This window comes from Hyperolius riggenbachi, chromosome 7, assembly GCF_040937935.1.
Source record: "Hyperolius riggenbachi isolate aHypRig1 chromosome 7, aHypRig1.pri, whole genome shotgun sequence".
In the NCBI taxonomy this organism is placed as follows: domain Eukaryota; kingdom Metazoa; phylum Chordata; class Amphibia; order Anura; family Hyperoliidae; genus Hyperolius; species Hyperolius riggenbachi.
In genome coordinates this window covers 113,142,628-113,156,318 of record NC_090652.1, presented here as the reverse complement: position 1 = coordinate 113,156,318, position 13,691 = coordinate 113,142,628, and the positions used below count along the sequence as shown (strand labels likewise).

The window sequence follows — 13,691 nt, the reverse complement described above, 5'->3', positions numbered from 1 at the left end:
AAATCACAATGTGGGCAGCAGACACCTGAAAATCACAACGTGGGCAGCAGTGACCAGAAAATCGTAATGAGGGCAGCAGACACCTGAAAATCACAATGTGGGCAGCAGTGACCAGAAAATCGTAATGTGGGCAGCAGACACCTTAAAATCACAATGTGGGCAACAGTTACCAGAAAATCGCAATGTGGGCAGCAGGCACCAGAAAATCGCAATGTGGGCAGCAGTGACCAGAAAATCGTAATGTGGGCAGCAGACACCTGAAAATCACAATGTGTGCAGCAGACACCAGAAAATCGCAATGTGGGCAGCAGTTACCAGAAAACCGCAATGTGGGCAGCAGGCACCAGAAAATCGCAAGGTGGGCAGCAGTGACCAGAAAATCGTAATGTGGGCAGCAGACACCTGAAAATCGCAATGTGGGCAGCAGACACCTGAAAATCGCAATGTGGGCAGCAGTCACCTGAAAATCGTAATGTGGGCAGCAGACACCTGAAAATCGCAATGTGGGCAGCAGTGACCAGAAAATCGTAATGTGGGCAACAGTCACATGAAAATCGTAATGTGGGCAGCAGACACCTGAAAATCGTAATGTGGGCTGCAGACACCTGAAAATCGCAATGTGGGCAGCAGACACCTGAAAATCATAATGTGGGCAGCAGACAACTAAAAATCGCAATGTGGGCAGCAGTGACCAGAAAATCATAATGTGGGCAGCAGACACCTGAAAATCGTAATGTGGGCAGCAGACACCAGAAAATCGCAATGTGGGCAGCAGTGACCAGAAAATCGTAATGTAGGCAGCAGACACCTGAAAATCGTAATGTGGGCAGCAGACACCTGAAAATCGTAATGTGGGCAGCAGACACCTGAAAATCGTAATGTGGGCAGCAGAAACTAGAAAAAAAATGCACCTGTGAAAAAAAAAAAACAATTCACTTACCTGACAGAAGTCTTCTCCTCTCCCGGCATCTGGCACACAGCTGCCCGACGATCCTCCAGCAGCACATCTCCCGCGCTGACAGGCAGAGTGCAGGGCTACGGCAAGATGGCTCCCGAAGCCCTGTACTGGAGACACAAATAGTCTCCAGAGCAGGGCTTCGGCAGCCATCTTGCCGTAGCCCTGATCTGCCTCCGGGAGACTGCGGGGCTGCGGGGAAGAAGCAGCATATCTGGCTGGGGGGTCCCTCAATAGGGAGGGTGACAGCGCTCCCCCCCCACACGGCTAGCGGGCCCCGGGCCCCCCTACTGCGCACACACATGAGCAAGCAGCAGCTGCACTATTACATTCAGTGGCTGCCGCTGCTCAGATTCCGGAGGCACTTCCGGTCTAGGTGCAAGGGGGTGGTTCCAGACACCCGGAACACCCCCTTCCGTGCGCCAGTGCATCCCCCCGTAATGACTCCCTTGTAACGAAGCAGAAGATGTTAATTGAGAAATCAGTTTATCTAGTTAGACTCAGACCACATGGAGAGATGACTAGAGAGAAGCTTAAATGATTATTGAAAGTTTTCCAGGAGATAACTTCTGAAAGGCAACATATTTTAACCACTTGAGGTCCAGAGGTTTATACCCTCCATAGTGACCAGGCCATTTTTTACAATTCTGCACTTCACAACTTTAATGGTTTATTGCCCGGTCATACAACTTAGCATCCAAATGATTTTACCTCCTTTTCTTCCCACAAATAGAGCTTTCTGTTGGTGGCATCTGATTGCTGCTGCTATTTGTATTTTATTTTTATTTTGTTAATAAAGAAAAAGCTAAATTTTGTTTTTTTATTCCCCCCCTCCCCCCTTCTGCCCCTAAATTGTCCCTACACTACTATACATACACTATATATTACACACAAAGGCATAGGACTATGGCAGGGATTAGATTGTGAGTGCCTCAGAGGGACAGTTAAGTGACAAGGTAATACTCTGTGCAGCGCTGCGTTAGATGTCAGCGCTATATGAATGAACTACGCTATATAAATGAACAACACAGCCTGCCAGCACTGATCAGACGCTGGCAGGCTGATTGCTGGTGCTGTCTGTTTACAGTGATGGGAGCTTGCACTCGTGCTCCTCACGAGATGATGCCATATGGCGTCCTTGAGGAACAGCGGAGCCACTCTGCCACTAGCACCCCCAATTTGCGTTAGGCAGTCGGCAAGTGGTTAAAAAGGTCCAAATGACAAATGTTACTCCTGTTCAGTGCCCAACCTAATGACAGATCAGTGAGATAACAGAGTTCTCCTTTAAATCGTGTGCAATGTGTTTGTGTTTGCAGGATACAGAGGTGATTCCTCTCCTCACATCTGTTCTGTATGACAAGACTCAGTGGGAAACACCTTATGAGTTTAATCCAAATCACTTTCTGGATGGTACTGGAAAGTTTGTACGACGAGATGCGTTTATGCCTTTCTCAGCAGGTGAGTCATTAAAATAATCACACACGGCATAATCATTGCTGCGGCTACATTAAAATATTAATTGAGACCTCAACCCAGAACTCAAAACCTTATAGGCACAGAAGATCTGCTGCTTTAAGCCAGAAACTCAAAAGCTCCCAAACTTGGTCACTGAGTGAATGTGTGTCAAGGTTACAAAAACTGGGTGGAGTCAAAAACAGATTTCACTGGGAAAATGTAAACTGCAGCCCTTCTTCACTGTTAATGGCAGGTTTCTTAAACTTTGCACAGTTGGTCACTGAGTGACTGGGATTAATATTCAGAAAAGTGGGTGGAGCCTAAAAAAGCCAATTAATATTCACCTGTTGATTTTCAATGGGGTATATTAAAAATGCTGTAGAGGGGTGGAGTCACAAACCGCCAATCTGATTTTTTTTAATATCTATGAGCATATACAAATTATTGATGCCAAAACTCACAAACTTGGTCATTGAGTGTTTGTGTGTTATGGTTAGAAAAAGTGGGTTGAGCCGACACCAGCCAAATATATACCCGGGCAACGCCGGGTCATCAGCTAGTAGTACATAAATGCTTGATATCACTGTACTTATCCTGGACTAGCGATTACATTTTTGTATAATTATATCAACAGTAACTTAAATAAACAAAAACTGAAGTGAGAGTGATATGGAGTCTGCCATATGTAGTTCCTTTTAAGCAATACCGGTTGCCTGTCTGTCCTGCTGGTCCTCTGCCTCTAATAATATTAGCCATAGACCCTGAACAAGTATGCAGCAGATCAGATATTTCTGAAATAATACATTATATTATTGTCAGATTTGACAAGATTAGCTGCATGTGTGTTTCTGGTGTTATTAACCACTTGAGGACTGTAGGGCTAAACCCCCCTAGTGACCAGGCCATTTTTAGCTAAATTGGCCACTGCAGCTTTAAGGCCAAGCTGCAGGGCCGCACAACTCAGCACACAAGTGATCCCCCCCCCTTTCTCCCCACCAACAGAGCTCTCTGTTGGTGGGGTCTGATCGCTCCCCCCATGTTTATTTTTTTTTAAATAAATATTTTTGTTAGGGTTTTTTTTCTAAAATCCCCTGTTCCTTTAAAATTATTCCCTCCCTCCCTCCCTCCCTCCCTCCCTCCCCACAGCCGGCCAATTATGGCGATCGGCTGTCATAGGCTTCTGCCTATGAGAGCCGATCGCTCTCTTGTCCCCCATGGGGACAGCCGTGTCACACGGCTGTCCCCGGTGCAGCGCTGCTGCTCATCGCAGCGCTGCACCAAGTAAATAGACGGCGTGATCGCCGTCTAACAGTCTCCCGAGCGGCAATAGCCGCTCGGAGACTGAAGGCGGGGCGGAGCTCCGCCCTCCGAGCATGAGATGCGCGCGCACCATGCGCGCGATCTCATGCTAAACAGAGCCCCAGGACTTTACGCCAATTGGCGTTAGGCGGTCCTGGGGCTGCCGCCGTGGCCACGCCTACTGGCGTGACGCGGGCGGCAGGAGGTTAAAACACTACTGTAGTCAAATAGACCAGAAGGACTGCCAAGCAACTGGTATTGTTTAAAAGGAAATAAATATGTCAGCCTCCATAATACACTCACTTCAACTGTCCTTTAAAGCCAATGGGTACCGCTAATAAAAAAAAAAGTCAGATACTCACCTAAGGAGAGGGAAGGCTCGGTCCTAATGAGCCTTCCCTCTCCTCTCCCGGTGCCCTAGGTGCTGCGCTGGCTCCCCCGTTCGCGTCCGCCGCCGCCGCATGGACTTCAGAGGTCTTCGGGAGCACTCGGTCTTCCGAAGACGGGCCGCTCCATACTACGTACGCGCGAGCGCGTCATAGAGGGTGCTCGCGCATGCGTAGTATGGAGCGGCCGCGTCCTCGGGAGCCCGAGTGCTTCCGAAGGCTTCCGAAAGCTCCCTTCAGCATGCGGAAGTGGCAGTATTTGACCGAACTGGTCGAATACTGCCACGGGGGATCCTGCGCGGGACCGGGCACCGGGAGAGGAGAGGGAAGGCTCATTAGGACCGAGCCTTCCCTCTCCTTAGGTGAGTATCTGACTTTTTCTTTTTTAAACCGGTAAACATTCACTTTAAAGAGAAACTGTAACCAAGAATTGAACTTCATCCCAATCAGTAGCTGATACCCCCTTTACCATGAGAAATCTCTTCCTTTTCTCAAAAGGATTATCAGGGTGCTCTGTATGGCTGATTTTGTGGTGAAACCCCTCCCACAGTGTGATGTCAGCGCCTCACAGCACTGAGGTACTGACATGCATCACACTGTGGGAGCCTTGTTGCATTGTGGGAAGAATGTAAATCAGGGAGAGGAAAGATTTTACAATGGACAAACGGTGACTAACTCATTTATACATAGTAATTATTGAAAAAATTCAGCACTTTTTTTTATTACATTATTTTCACTGAAATTCCTCTTTAATATTCAGTGTGTTTTAGATAGCCACTGAGTATAATCAGTGCGTGATTTATCAGTGCAGATTATCAATGATTTGACTGTACATAGCTACAGTATTGATGTATTTACTAATACCCTTTCACACATTTGCATCCTGAAGATTATTTTGGTTATAACAACCTATCTAGCAGGGTGATTGGGACCCGCCCTAATATATCAGAGTAGAGCAAGCTTGTTGTGCTTCAGGATATTTTTATTTACTCAGAACACATTTCTGCTGTACTGCACTTCATATTAAACGACCTTCATCATAATGAAGACAATGTTCTAGCTGGTAAAACCTGCTTTACTACCCATACTTTATTTGCATTGATTGTAATGGATAATTTTGCTTTTGTGAATTTTCCTGTAATTTTCACAATTACAATCTTGATCTTAACTACGATTTTGTTTGTAATCTTGACTTGTAGTGTAATTGTCGCAAGTTATTCACTAATGTATTTTGAACACGTTTTCGCATAGATGAGTATCTGTGCAAAATTGTATTGGGGTGCATGTGAAAAGTAATTTTCACCAAATGTAATGAAGTCAAGGGGCAAGAGAAATCAAATTTTTTGATGAATATTTTGCAAAATTATAAGTCAATCATACTTATAATGCAACTTTTCACATTATGAACAACAATGATTTCATAATAGTTTGAAATTCATTTTCGTTGCAAATTTCACGTTGCAATTATTACTATGCAATACTAGATGGGCTTTTTACCACTTCACTACTAAGAGTTTTAACCCTAAAAAACCGGAGCAATTTTTACATTTCACGCTCCTCCTATTCATTTGCCAATAACTTTTTCAATACTTATCACAGCTAAATAATCTATACATTGTTTTTTTCACCACAAATTACCACATATACTTGGGTCATAATCACAGAGTGCACCCCCACCCCACTGTGCACCACCCCCACAACTCCAAAAACAGAGGTTTGCGGCTGTGTCCCCTTCCCTGTCATGTGCAATGTGCTGCAGGTATATTGTGGTGTCCATGTTAACCCCCCCCCCCACCAGAGAATTTGTGACAGACCTCTGATCATGTGTACCACTGCAGCCTATGGCTGACAGGCAGAGCAAATACAAACAGTGCAGTCCGGTGAGTGAGAGAAGCACCCCCGCTGCATATGGCAGGGGACACTCAGGGGAGGGGGGACACAGCACAGAAGTCTACCACAAATTCTGTTCTAGTGGGCACTGCTTAAGCCAGGGGTACGCTGGGGCACCCATGGGGACGGCACAGAAGTCTGTCACAGATGCTCTAGCGGACGGGGGTTAACACAGACACCAAAATGTACTCGCAGCACACTACACATGATGGGGAGGGGGACACAGCAGTGCACCTTTTGTTTTGAATATTATGGTGGGGATGCACTCGGGCGCAGGAGGATATTCACAATGACTTGCAGCACACTTGGACATCCGGGCGGGGGATAGTCTAGAAATAGTGTCAGGCCTGTAGGGATATCTATTCACGAATCCACTCCAATGACCCAATCTAACTCCACACGCTTCACCCTATGTGGCGCATCCCTGCTTGAACAGTAGGTGAAGAGACAACACCTGTCCGACTTCAGTTACACCCTGGCCTTTAGTGTGCAAAGTATTGGAGATGAAAGTAGGCCAGGGTGAGCAAATAAACTTCCAGGCCAAACAATGATACCGAATAACAAAGCTCAGCAACAGTTCAGGGTCATACACAGGTAAGCAGAAATATCACAGTACCGGAGGGCAAGGCAGAGAGTAGTCAAAGAACGTTTCCGAACATAAACCTGGCAGCAAGGGTCGTCACGATATTCCAGGCAAGAGGTCAGTTCAGACAGCAGACAATGGAGGTCCAGTAATCAAACCCAAGGTCAAAGGCCCAGTGCACACCAAAAGCCTCTAGCAGATCTGCAAAACGCTAGATGTTTTTGAAGCAGATTTCAGAAGAGCGATTCTAGGCATGTTTAGAGATGTTTTCTAAACATGCCTAGCATTTTTTGGAACGTTTTTGTGTAGCTGATTCTAAATATTGTTACAGTAAAGCTGTTACTGAACAGCTTCTGTAACAAAAACGCCTGGAAAACTGCTCTGATCTAGCGTTTTTCAGAGCTGTTTTCCACTTTCCTATACTTTAACATTGAGGCAGAAACGCCTCAGAAACCAAAAAAATGCTGCAGCCCATGAGTTTGCATTTGTGAAAAAAATGACCCGCTCTGGTGTGCACCATCCCATTCACTTTCATTAGCCAAGTGGTTTTCACCCTGCAAGCGTTTAAAAAAATGCTTCAGAACCGCTCTGGTGTTCACCAGCCCATAGTCCAGATAATGCAATATAAACAGCAGGTAACAGCACAACCAGCAAGCTACAAGCTATCACGGGCAAGATGCAAGCGTCACAGCAAGGTTTAAATACTGACAGCATCCAGTGACCGGCCACATCCACACAACAGCCAATCACACGCAGGCATTCATTTTGTTTAAGTATCATCTGAGAGAGAGATCAGCTGACATGAGTGGCAACACATGTCAGCTAAATAACCAGTAAACATTGCAATTGAGTGTCAGCTATAGCATAGTGGTAAATAGCACTGCCTCTGACGTGACAAACCAGGGTTCAATCTCAGCTAGCATCATATATTACTATTTAATATATAAACCCCTGCCTAAGTGTCAGCTGACTCTACCTCTGTTGCTACTCAGAGCATACTGCGGCTGAGAGGAGCGATCCTTTACAAATAGAAATTAAAGGCTTTTACTTAAAGGGAAGGTCCAAGCAAAAAAAAAAAAATGAGTTTCACTTACCTGGGGCTTCGACCAGCCCCATGTAGCCATCCTGTGCCCTCGTAGTCACTCACTGCTGCTCTAGTCCCCCGCTGGCAGCTTTCTGACCTCGGAGGTCAGGGACACATTGCATACATTTTTACGCATTCCAGCTAGTGCAGGAACAAAAATTTACACATTGCACCACTAACACGTAAAAATGTATGTGTTAATGTTCCTGCACTATCGGGAACGTGTAAAAATGTACGCAATTCGGCCCTGACCTCTGAGGTCAGAAAGCTGCCAGCGGGGGCCTGGAGCAGCAGTGAGTGACTACGAGGGCACAGGATGGCTGCATGGGGCTGGTAGAAGCCCCAGGAAAGTGAAACTCATTTTTTTTTTTTTTGCTTGGACCTTCCCTTTAAAGGAATACTGTAAGGGGGTCAGGGGAAAATGAGTTGAACTTACCCGGGGCTTCTAATGGTCCCCGGCAAACATCCTGTGCCTGCGCAGCCACTCACCGATGCTCCGCCCTGCCTCTGGTTCACTTCTGGAATTTCAGACTTTGAAGTCTGAAAACCACTGTGCCTGCGTTACCGTGTCCTCGCTCCCACTGACATCACCAGAAGTGTATAGCACAAACCCAGTATGGTCTGTGCCTGCGCAGTATGCTCCTGGTGACATCAGCGGGAACAAGGACATGGCAACACAGGCGCAGTGGTTTTCAGACTTTAACCACTTCACTGCTGAGGGGTTTTACCCCTTGAGCACCGGAGCAATTTTCACCTTTCAGCGCTCCTTCCATTCATTTGTCTATAACTTTATCATTACTTATCACAATGAAATGAACTGTATCTTGTTTTTTCTGCCACCAATTAGGCTTTCTTTAGGTGGGACATTATGCCAAGAATTATTTTATTCTAAATATGTTTTAATGGGAAAATAGGAAAAATGTGGGAAAAAATTAATTATTTTTCAGTTTTTGGCCATTATAGTTTTTAAATAATGCATGCTACTGTAAATAAAACCCATGACATTTATTTGCTCATTTGTCCCGGTTATAAAACCGCTTAAATTATGTCCCTATCACAATGTTTGGTGCCAATATTTTATTTGGAAATAAAGGTGCATTTTTTTCAGTTTTGCTTCCATCCCTAATTACAAGCCCATAGTTTATAAAGTAACAGTGTTGTACCCTCATGACATAAATATTTAAAAAGTTCAGTCCCTAAGGTAACTATTTATGTATTTTTTTTATTGTAATTTTTTTTCTTTTTTTTAATTACAAAAAAAAATAAAATTGAGGAGTGTGGGAGGTAATGAGTTAATTTTTTGTGTAAAAGTAATGTATTTGTATGTGAAAACTGCTTTAGGGTATAGTTTTACTATTTGGCCACAAGATGGCCACCGTAACATTTTGTTTATGTGACCTGAAAGCGTCCGGAAGGACGCTTGCAGGAAGTGCTATGAGGCTGGAAAAGTTTTTTTTTTTTCACAACGATTGCACTGCTTCTCAAAGCAGCGGATCATTGCGGGGCTAAGATCAACGAACGGGAATGGATTTTTCCGTTCATTGATCTCCAGGCAAGCGGGCGGTGGCGTGCATGCGAGCGGGAGTGCGCGCATGAACGAGCGGGAGCGCGGGCAGCGGCGGGAGCGCGGGAAGTACGGATTTCTCCGTCCCTGGTGGTAGAAGGATGAAAAAAGGGACGGAGAAATCCGTACGGCTGGGGGTAAAGTGGTTAAAGTCTGAAATTCCAGAAGTGAACCGGAGGCGGGGCAGGGGCATCGGTGAGTGGCTGCGTGGGCACAGGATGTTTGCGTGGGACCATTAGAAGCCCCGGGTAAGTTCAACTCATTTTCCCCCGACCCCCGTACAGTATTCCTTTAATCCTGGAAGCATTTATTACAGAATAAGACCACAAGCAATCTCTGTGTGACATCATGCCATTGCGCAGAGTGCTCCCAGCTGCGGGCGCACGATCAAGGATGCGCAGACGCCGGGAAAGCATCTGTGCAGTAATGCGGAAGCTGGCGAACATGGAAGTCACCCAAAGGTCATTACCCAGGAACTGTTCACTTCACCCCATCTCTAACTACAAAACAGTGTGTCTCATTCCTGATACTATGTACACACTTGCAGTACTTGTCACACCAAGCAATCTGATTGCTTTGCACAGCAGTTTTGGAATGATAATTGCACAGACTGTTCTGCTTCTGGTGGAGCAGCATGTACTGCAGTAGGGAAGATGGGCAGGAGGAATACATAAACAGTAATACCCTGCAGGAATTTCATTTGAAGTTCCTGTAGGCAACAAAAGAACTTCTGCATATATACCTTCTACCCCATCCAAGCCATCTATATTCTCAAAACAATGCTTTCTTCTGCACCATAAGGTCACTGCATTTCTTACCCTTGGCTTATATCTGAGTCAATTATTTTTTCTAGCTCTTTGGGTAAAAGTTGGGAGGTCGGCCTATACTCAGGTTGGTTTACACTCAAGTTTATATGTGTAACGATTGTGGAATTATCTCCGTGGTCAGCAGCGCACAAGATGTGCGCTGACACTGTGGAAGTCCTCCACAAGCGTATAAAACGACAGAACCCAGCTTTGGTGCAATGCACCTGTAGAGAGAAAGTGAGCACAGAGACAGAATGTATGTGTGTCCACCAATCTAGTCGCCACCCGGCGACGGTGAACACACAACAGCGGAAGCCAAGTGGGAACGCAATCGCAAGAGTGGCGATTGCCAACAGTGACACAAGACCGAGTAGAGACAGAGCACACGTGTAGCGAGAAAGACACAGCAAACAACAATGATCAGAACGCCAAGGAAAATAACAAACGCACTCGCTAAGTGTGGTCGCCACACGAAAAGCGCAACAGAGACAAAACACGCTAATGGTGCGGTCTCCGCATGAGAAGCGCAACCGAGACAAAACGCACCAACCCTAACTAACCAATGTAACACGAAAATGAATAGAGAACGTGAACGCTTGCTAAACGGTAAACTCACCGAGCCTACAGCAAGCGTTCGTACCAGACAAGACAGACAGAAGGAGTAACCAGTAGCAACCGCAGCTCTGGCCTACACTCCCAGACAGAGTACAGAAGGAACCACTGCCACTACCGCTAGGGCAAATGCGATCCCAACAGACAGAACGATGTCCTGTCGACCGCCGCTGGCGACAAGACAATAGCAACAGATGGACAGTACAAGGCAATACAGATAATACAACCTGACTACGCTAGAAGGAATGCTAGTGCACTTCCTAGGAATTACTCTAAGACAATCTTAGCAAACAATTAGCAAAGGCTGAGACTCCAGGTAAGTTAGCAGGAACAAACCTCTATGACCAGCAGGGAATTCTGGGAGCAAAAGGTATTTATACTGCAAGCCATCAAAGAAAGCAGCTAAGCAATTTGCATGACAAGTGGATGCAAATTCCTTACCAGCAGAGCAACTCTGAAACTTGCAGAGTGAAGACAGGTCTTCTTTCCAGGGACCTGCAGCACTCAGACCTACAAAATGGTCAAAAAGCTGTCTGTCTGTGCAGACAGCAGAGCAGATCATTACAGTTAATAACTAACAGGGGATACATTTTTTATGTAATTTAATGCATTGTATTTTTAATTTTTGTTTACTATGTGTCCCAACACTTCATCCTGTGTAATAAACAGTGGTGTGTTGTCTTTTTTACTTTCAATTTGTGAATGACCACAGGCATCTTCTCGCTGATGCCGGTGGTCATTAATAACAGGCCCTTTGATTTTGGGAACACGTGTTCCCATTCACAAATCAATACTCTGCCGCACGAGGTCATGGGTGTGTGCTGCTCGTAAACAGAAGGTTAAGTGTATCTACACCTCTGATTGTGATACAAAGGGCATAGATACACATATCAGCAGTTGTGAAGCGGTTAAATAAAAAGTGTGAAAGTTAAGTTTTTTTGTTTTTTTTTCCCTTTCCTTTTACTTTTCAGCAGTGTCTTATAAGGGCCTAACCTGTTCCATCCTGCTTTTTTCATAGGGAGAAGAATTTGTGTTGGAGAAGGTTTAGCTAAAATGGATCTTTTCCTGTTCTTTACCGGACTTCTGCAAACCTTCACTTTCCACCCACCTCCAGGAGTTTCGGAAGAAGATCTAGATCTCACTCCTGCATTTGGGTTCCTCTTAATCCCTCGCCCGCATTTGGTGTGTGCAAAGCTTAACTGTTAGACAAAAACAACAGTATTTTCTTTTTAATATTACGTGTTGTGGTGCAGGTAGTGTAGAGAAGTGTGGGGTATCGCTTGTATTCTGGCTACTCACATACAAAGGGTCATTGTTAATTTAAAGGGATGTTCTTGCCATATTAAAAAGTACTGAGGAGAGAACAAAGCTGTAACTGTGTCTTTTGTGATTCATGGTCACTTGATGTTGATGATCGTGTGATTTACTGCACTGACTCTTTACTATGTACACTTGCCAGTATGGCTAAGAATTAATAGTTGACCTCCATACAGTCGTGCTTGAGCCCCTTGTGTAGAAATAACAGCAGCTGAATGCTTATGTTAACTGTTGATCAGTCCTACACATAGACTTTGAGTAAGTGTATTCCATTCCTCCATGCAGAACAGGCTTAGCTTTTGGATGCTGGTGGATTTCCTAAACTACACTGCTCACTTTAGGACTTTCCAAAACATTTCATTTGAATTAAGTTCAGGTCTTTGACCTGATCATTCTACAACATTCACTTTTTGCTTCTTTGGTGAAATGATTGCATATTAGGGATTATTGTCTAGATGATCATGCATGATCCACTGTCTCTTGAGATTTAGTTCACAGAAAAATGTCTTGACATTTTTTTTTAGAATTCTATGATATAGTTCAGAATCCAATACTCCATCAATGATGGCAAGAGCAAGACCAGATGCAGCAAAGTAAGCCTACACCAGAACATTCCCACCATTTCACAGATATGCTGGAATGCAGTGTTCTTTTTCCACAATAGTAATATGAATCATTGAAACCAAAACATTTATTTTGGCTTCATTCATCCATAAAACATTTTTCCCATAGACGGACAGCAGTGGCTTACTCCTTGCTACGCGGCCATTTACATCATTGCTGTCCAGTGTTCCCCTGAGAGTGAACTCATGATGAACATCAACATTCATGTTAAAAAGGTCTTCAGTTTCTGAGAAGCTATCCTGTATTTCTTTGCAAACTCCAAGGCTATCACATACCTTGCAGTTAGAGTTATCTTTGATAGTTGACCACTTCTGGGTAGGGTAACAATGGTCTTGAATTTCCTGTATTTGAACACGTACATTCAGTTTGGGTGCAGGGCTTTTTGGCGCAGGGTGAGCCAAATGACGGCTCATCCTGCACCACACAAATTAGGGATTAAATACTGTTAAATACTATTCCCCCTCCAAGTTTTAGCAACTCGGAGGGAGAAGTAATTCGGGGTCCGGCTATTGCTGGATCCCCAAATTACCCCCTGCATGGGGGGCTATAGCATTACTGCTATAGCCGTGCCAAGCTTTGGCGCTACGCGAAGCAAAGAAGGGCGCCAAAGAGCTCTACTTCGATTTGTATACAGTGAGGCTGGGTTCACATATAGCATAGCGTTTTTTTCTGGCGTTTTCTGCCGGTGCGTTTGCATTTTTGTATTGCGTTTTTGGTGCATTTGCGTTTTTTTATGCAGATGCGTTTTTCATGCATTTTACATGCATTTGTACGCGTTTGCAGGTTTGCTAATTGAAAACGCATATGCGTTTTCTATGCGTTTTTGAAATTAAATATATGCAAATCATTAGGAAGACAACAGGAAATGGAAACACATTAGAGATCTTTACTTTTTAACTACAAAGGCTGCAGAAAACACATGGAAAACGCAATGCAGATGCGTTTCCATAGACTTTCATTATGTGCATTATGTGCAGACAGCCAGCATGCTTATTATGCAATACTGCAAGCGTCTGCAGAATGCTTACTGTAAATCGCAGGTGGAGCGCAGGTCCTTCTGTGTCCCATAGACTAACATTGCTGCATAAAAACGTGTTTTATGCTCTGCAAGCGTTT

The 13,691-nt window shown here is 44.7% G+C and overlaps 1 protein-coding gene across 1 annotated transcript in view; it reads left to right on the top strand.

Moving 5' to 3' along the window:
* Positions 1-12,002, top strand: part of LOC137525631 (cytochrome P450 2K4-like) — a 112,117-nt gene extending 100,115 nt beyond the window's left edge. Inside the window, exons 8-9 of the mRNA XM_068246781.1 lie at positions 2,272-2,413; positions 11,653-12,002. Of these exons, the coding sequence (XP_068102882.1) occupies positions 2,272-2,413; positions 11,653-11,840 (330 nt within the window). The 3' untranslated portion in view covers positions 11,841-12,002. The remainder of the gene's footprint in view (positions 1-2,271; positions 2,414-11,652) is intronic.
* Positions 12,003-13,691: the final 1,689 nt, after the last annotated feature.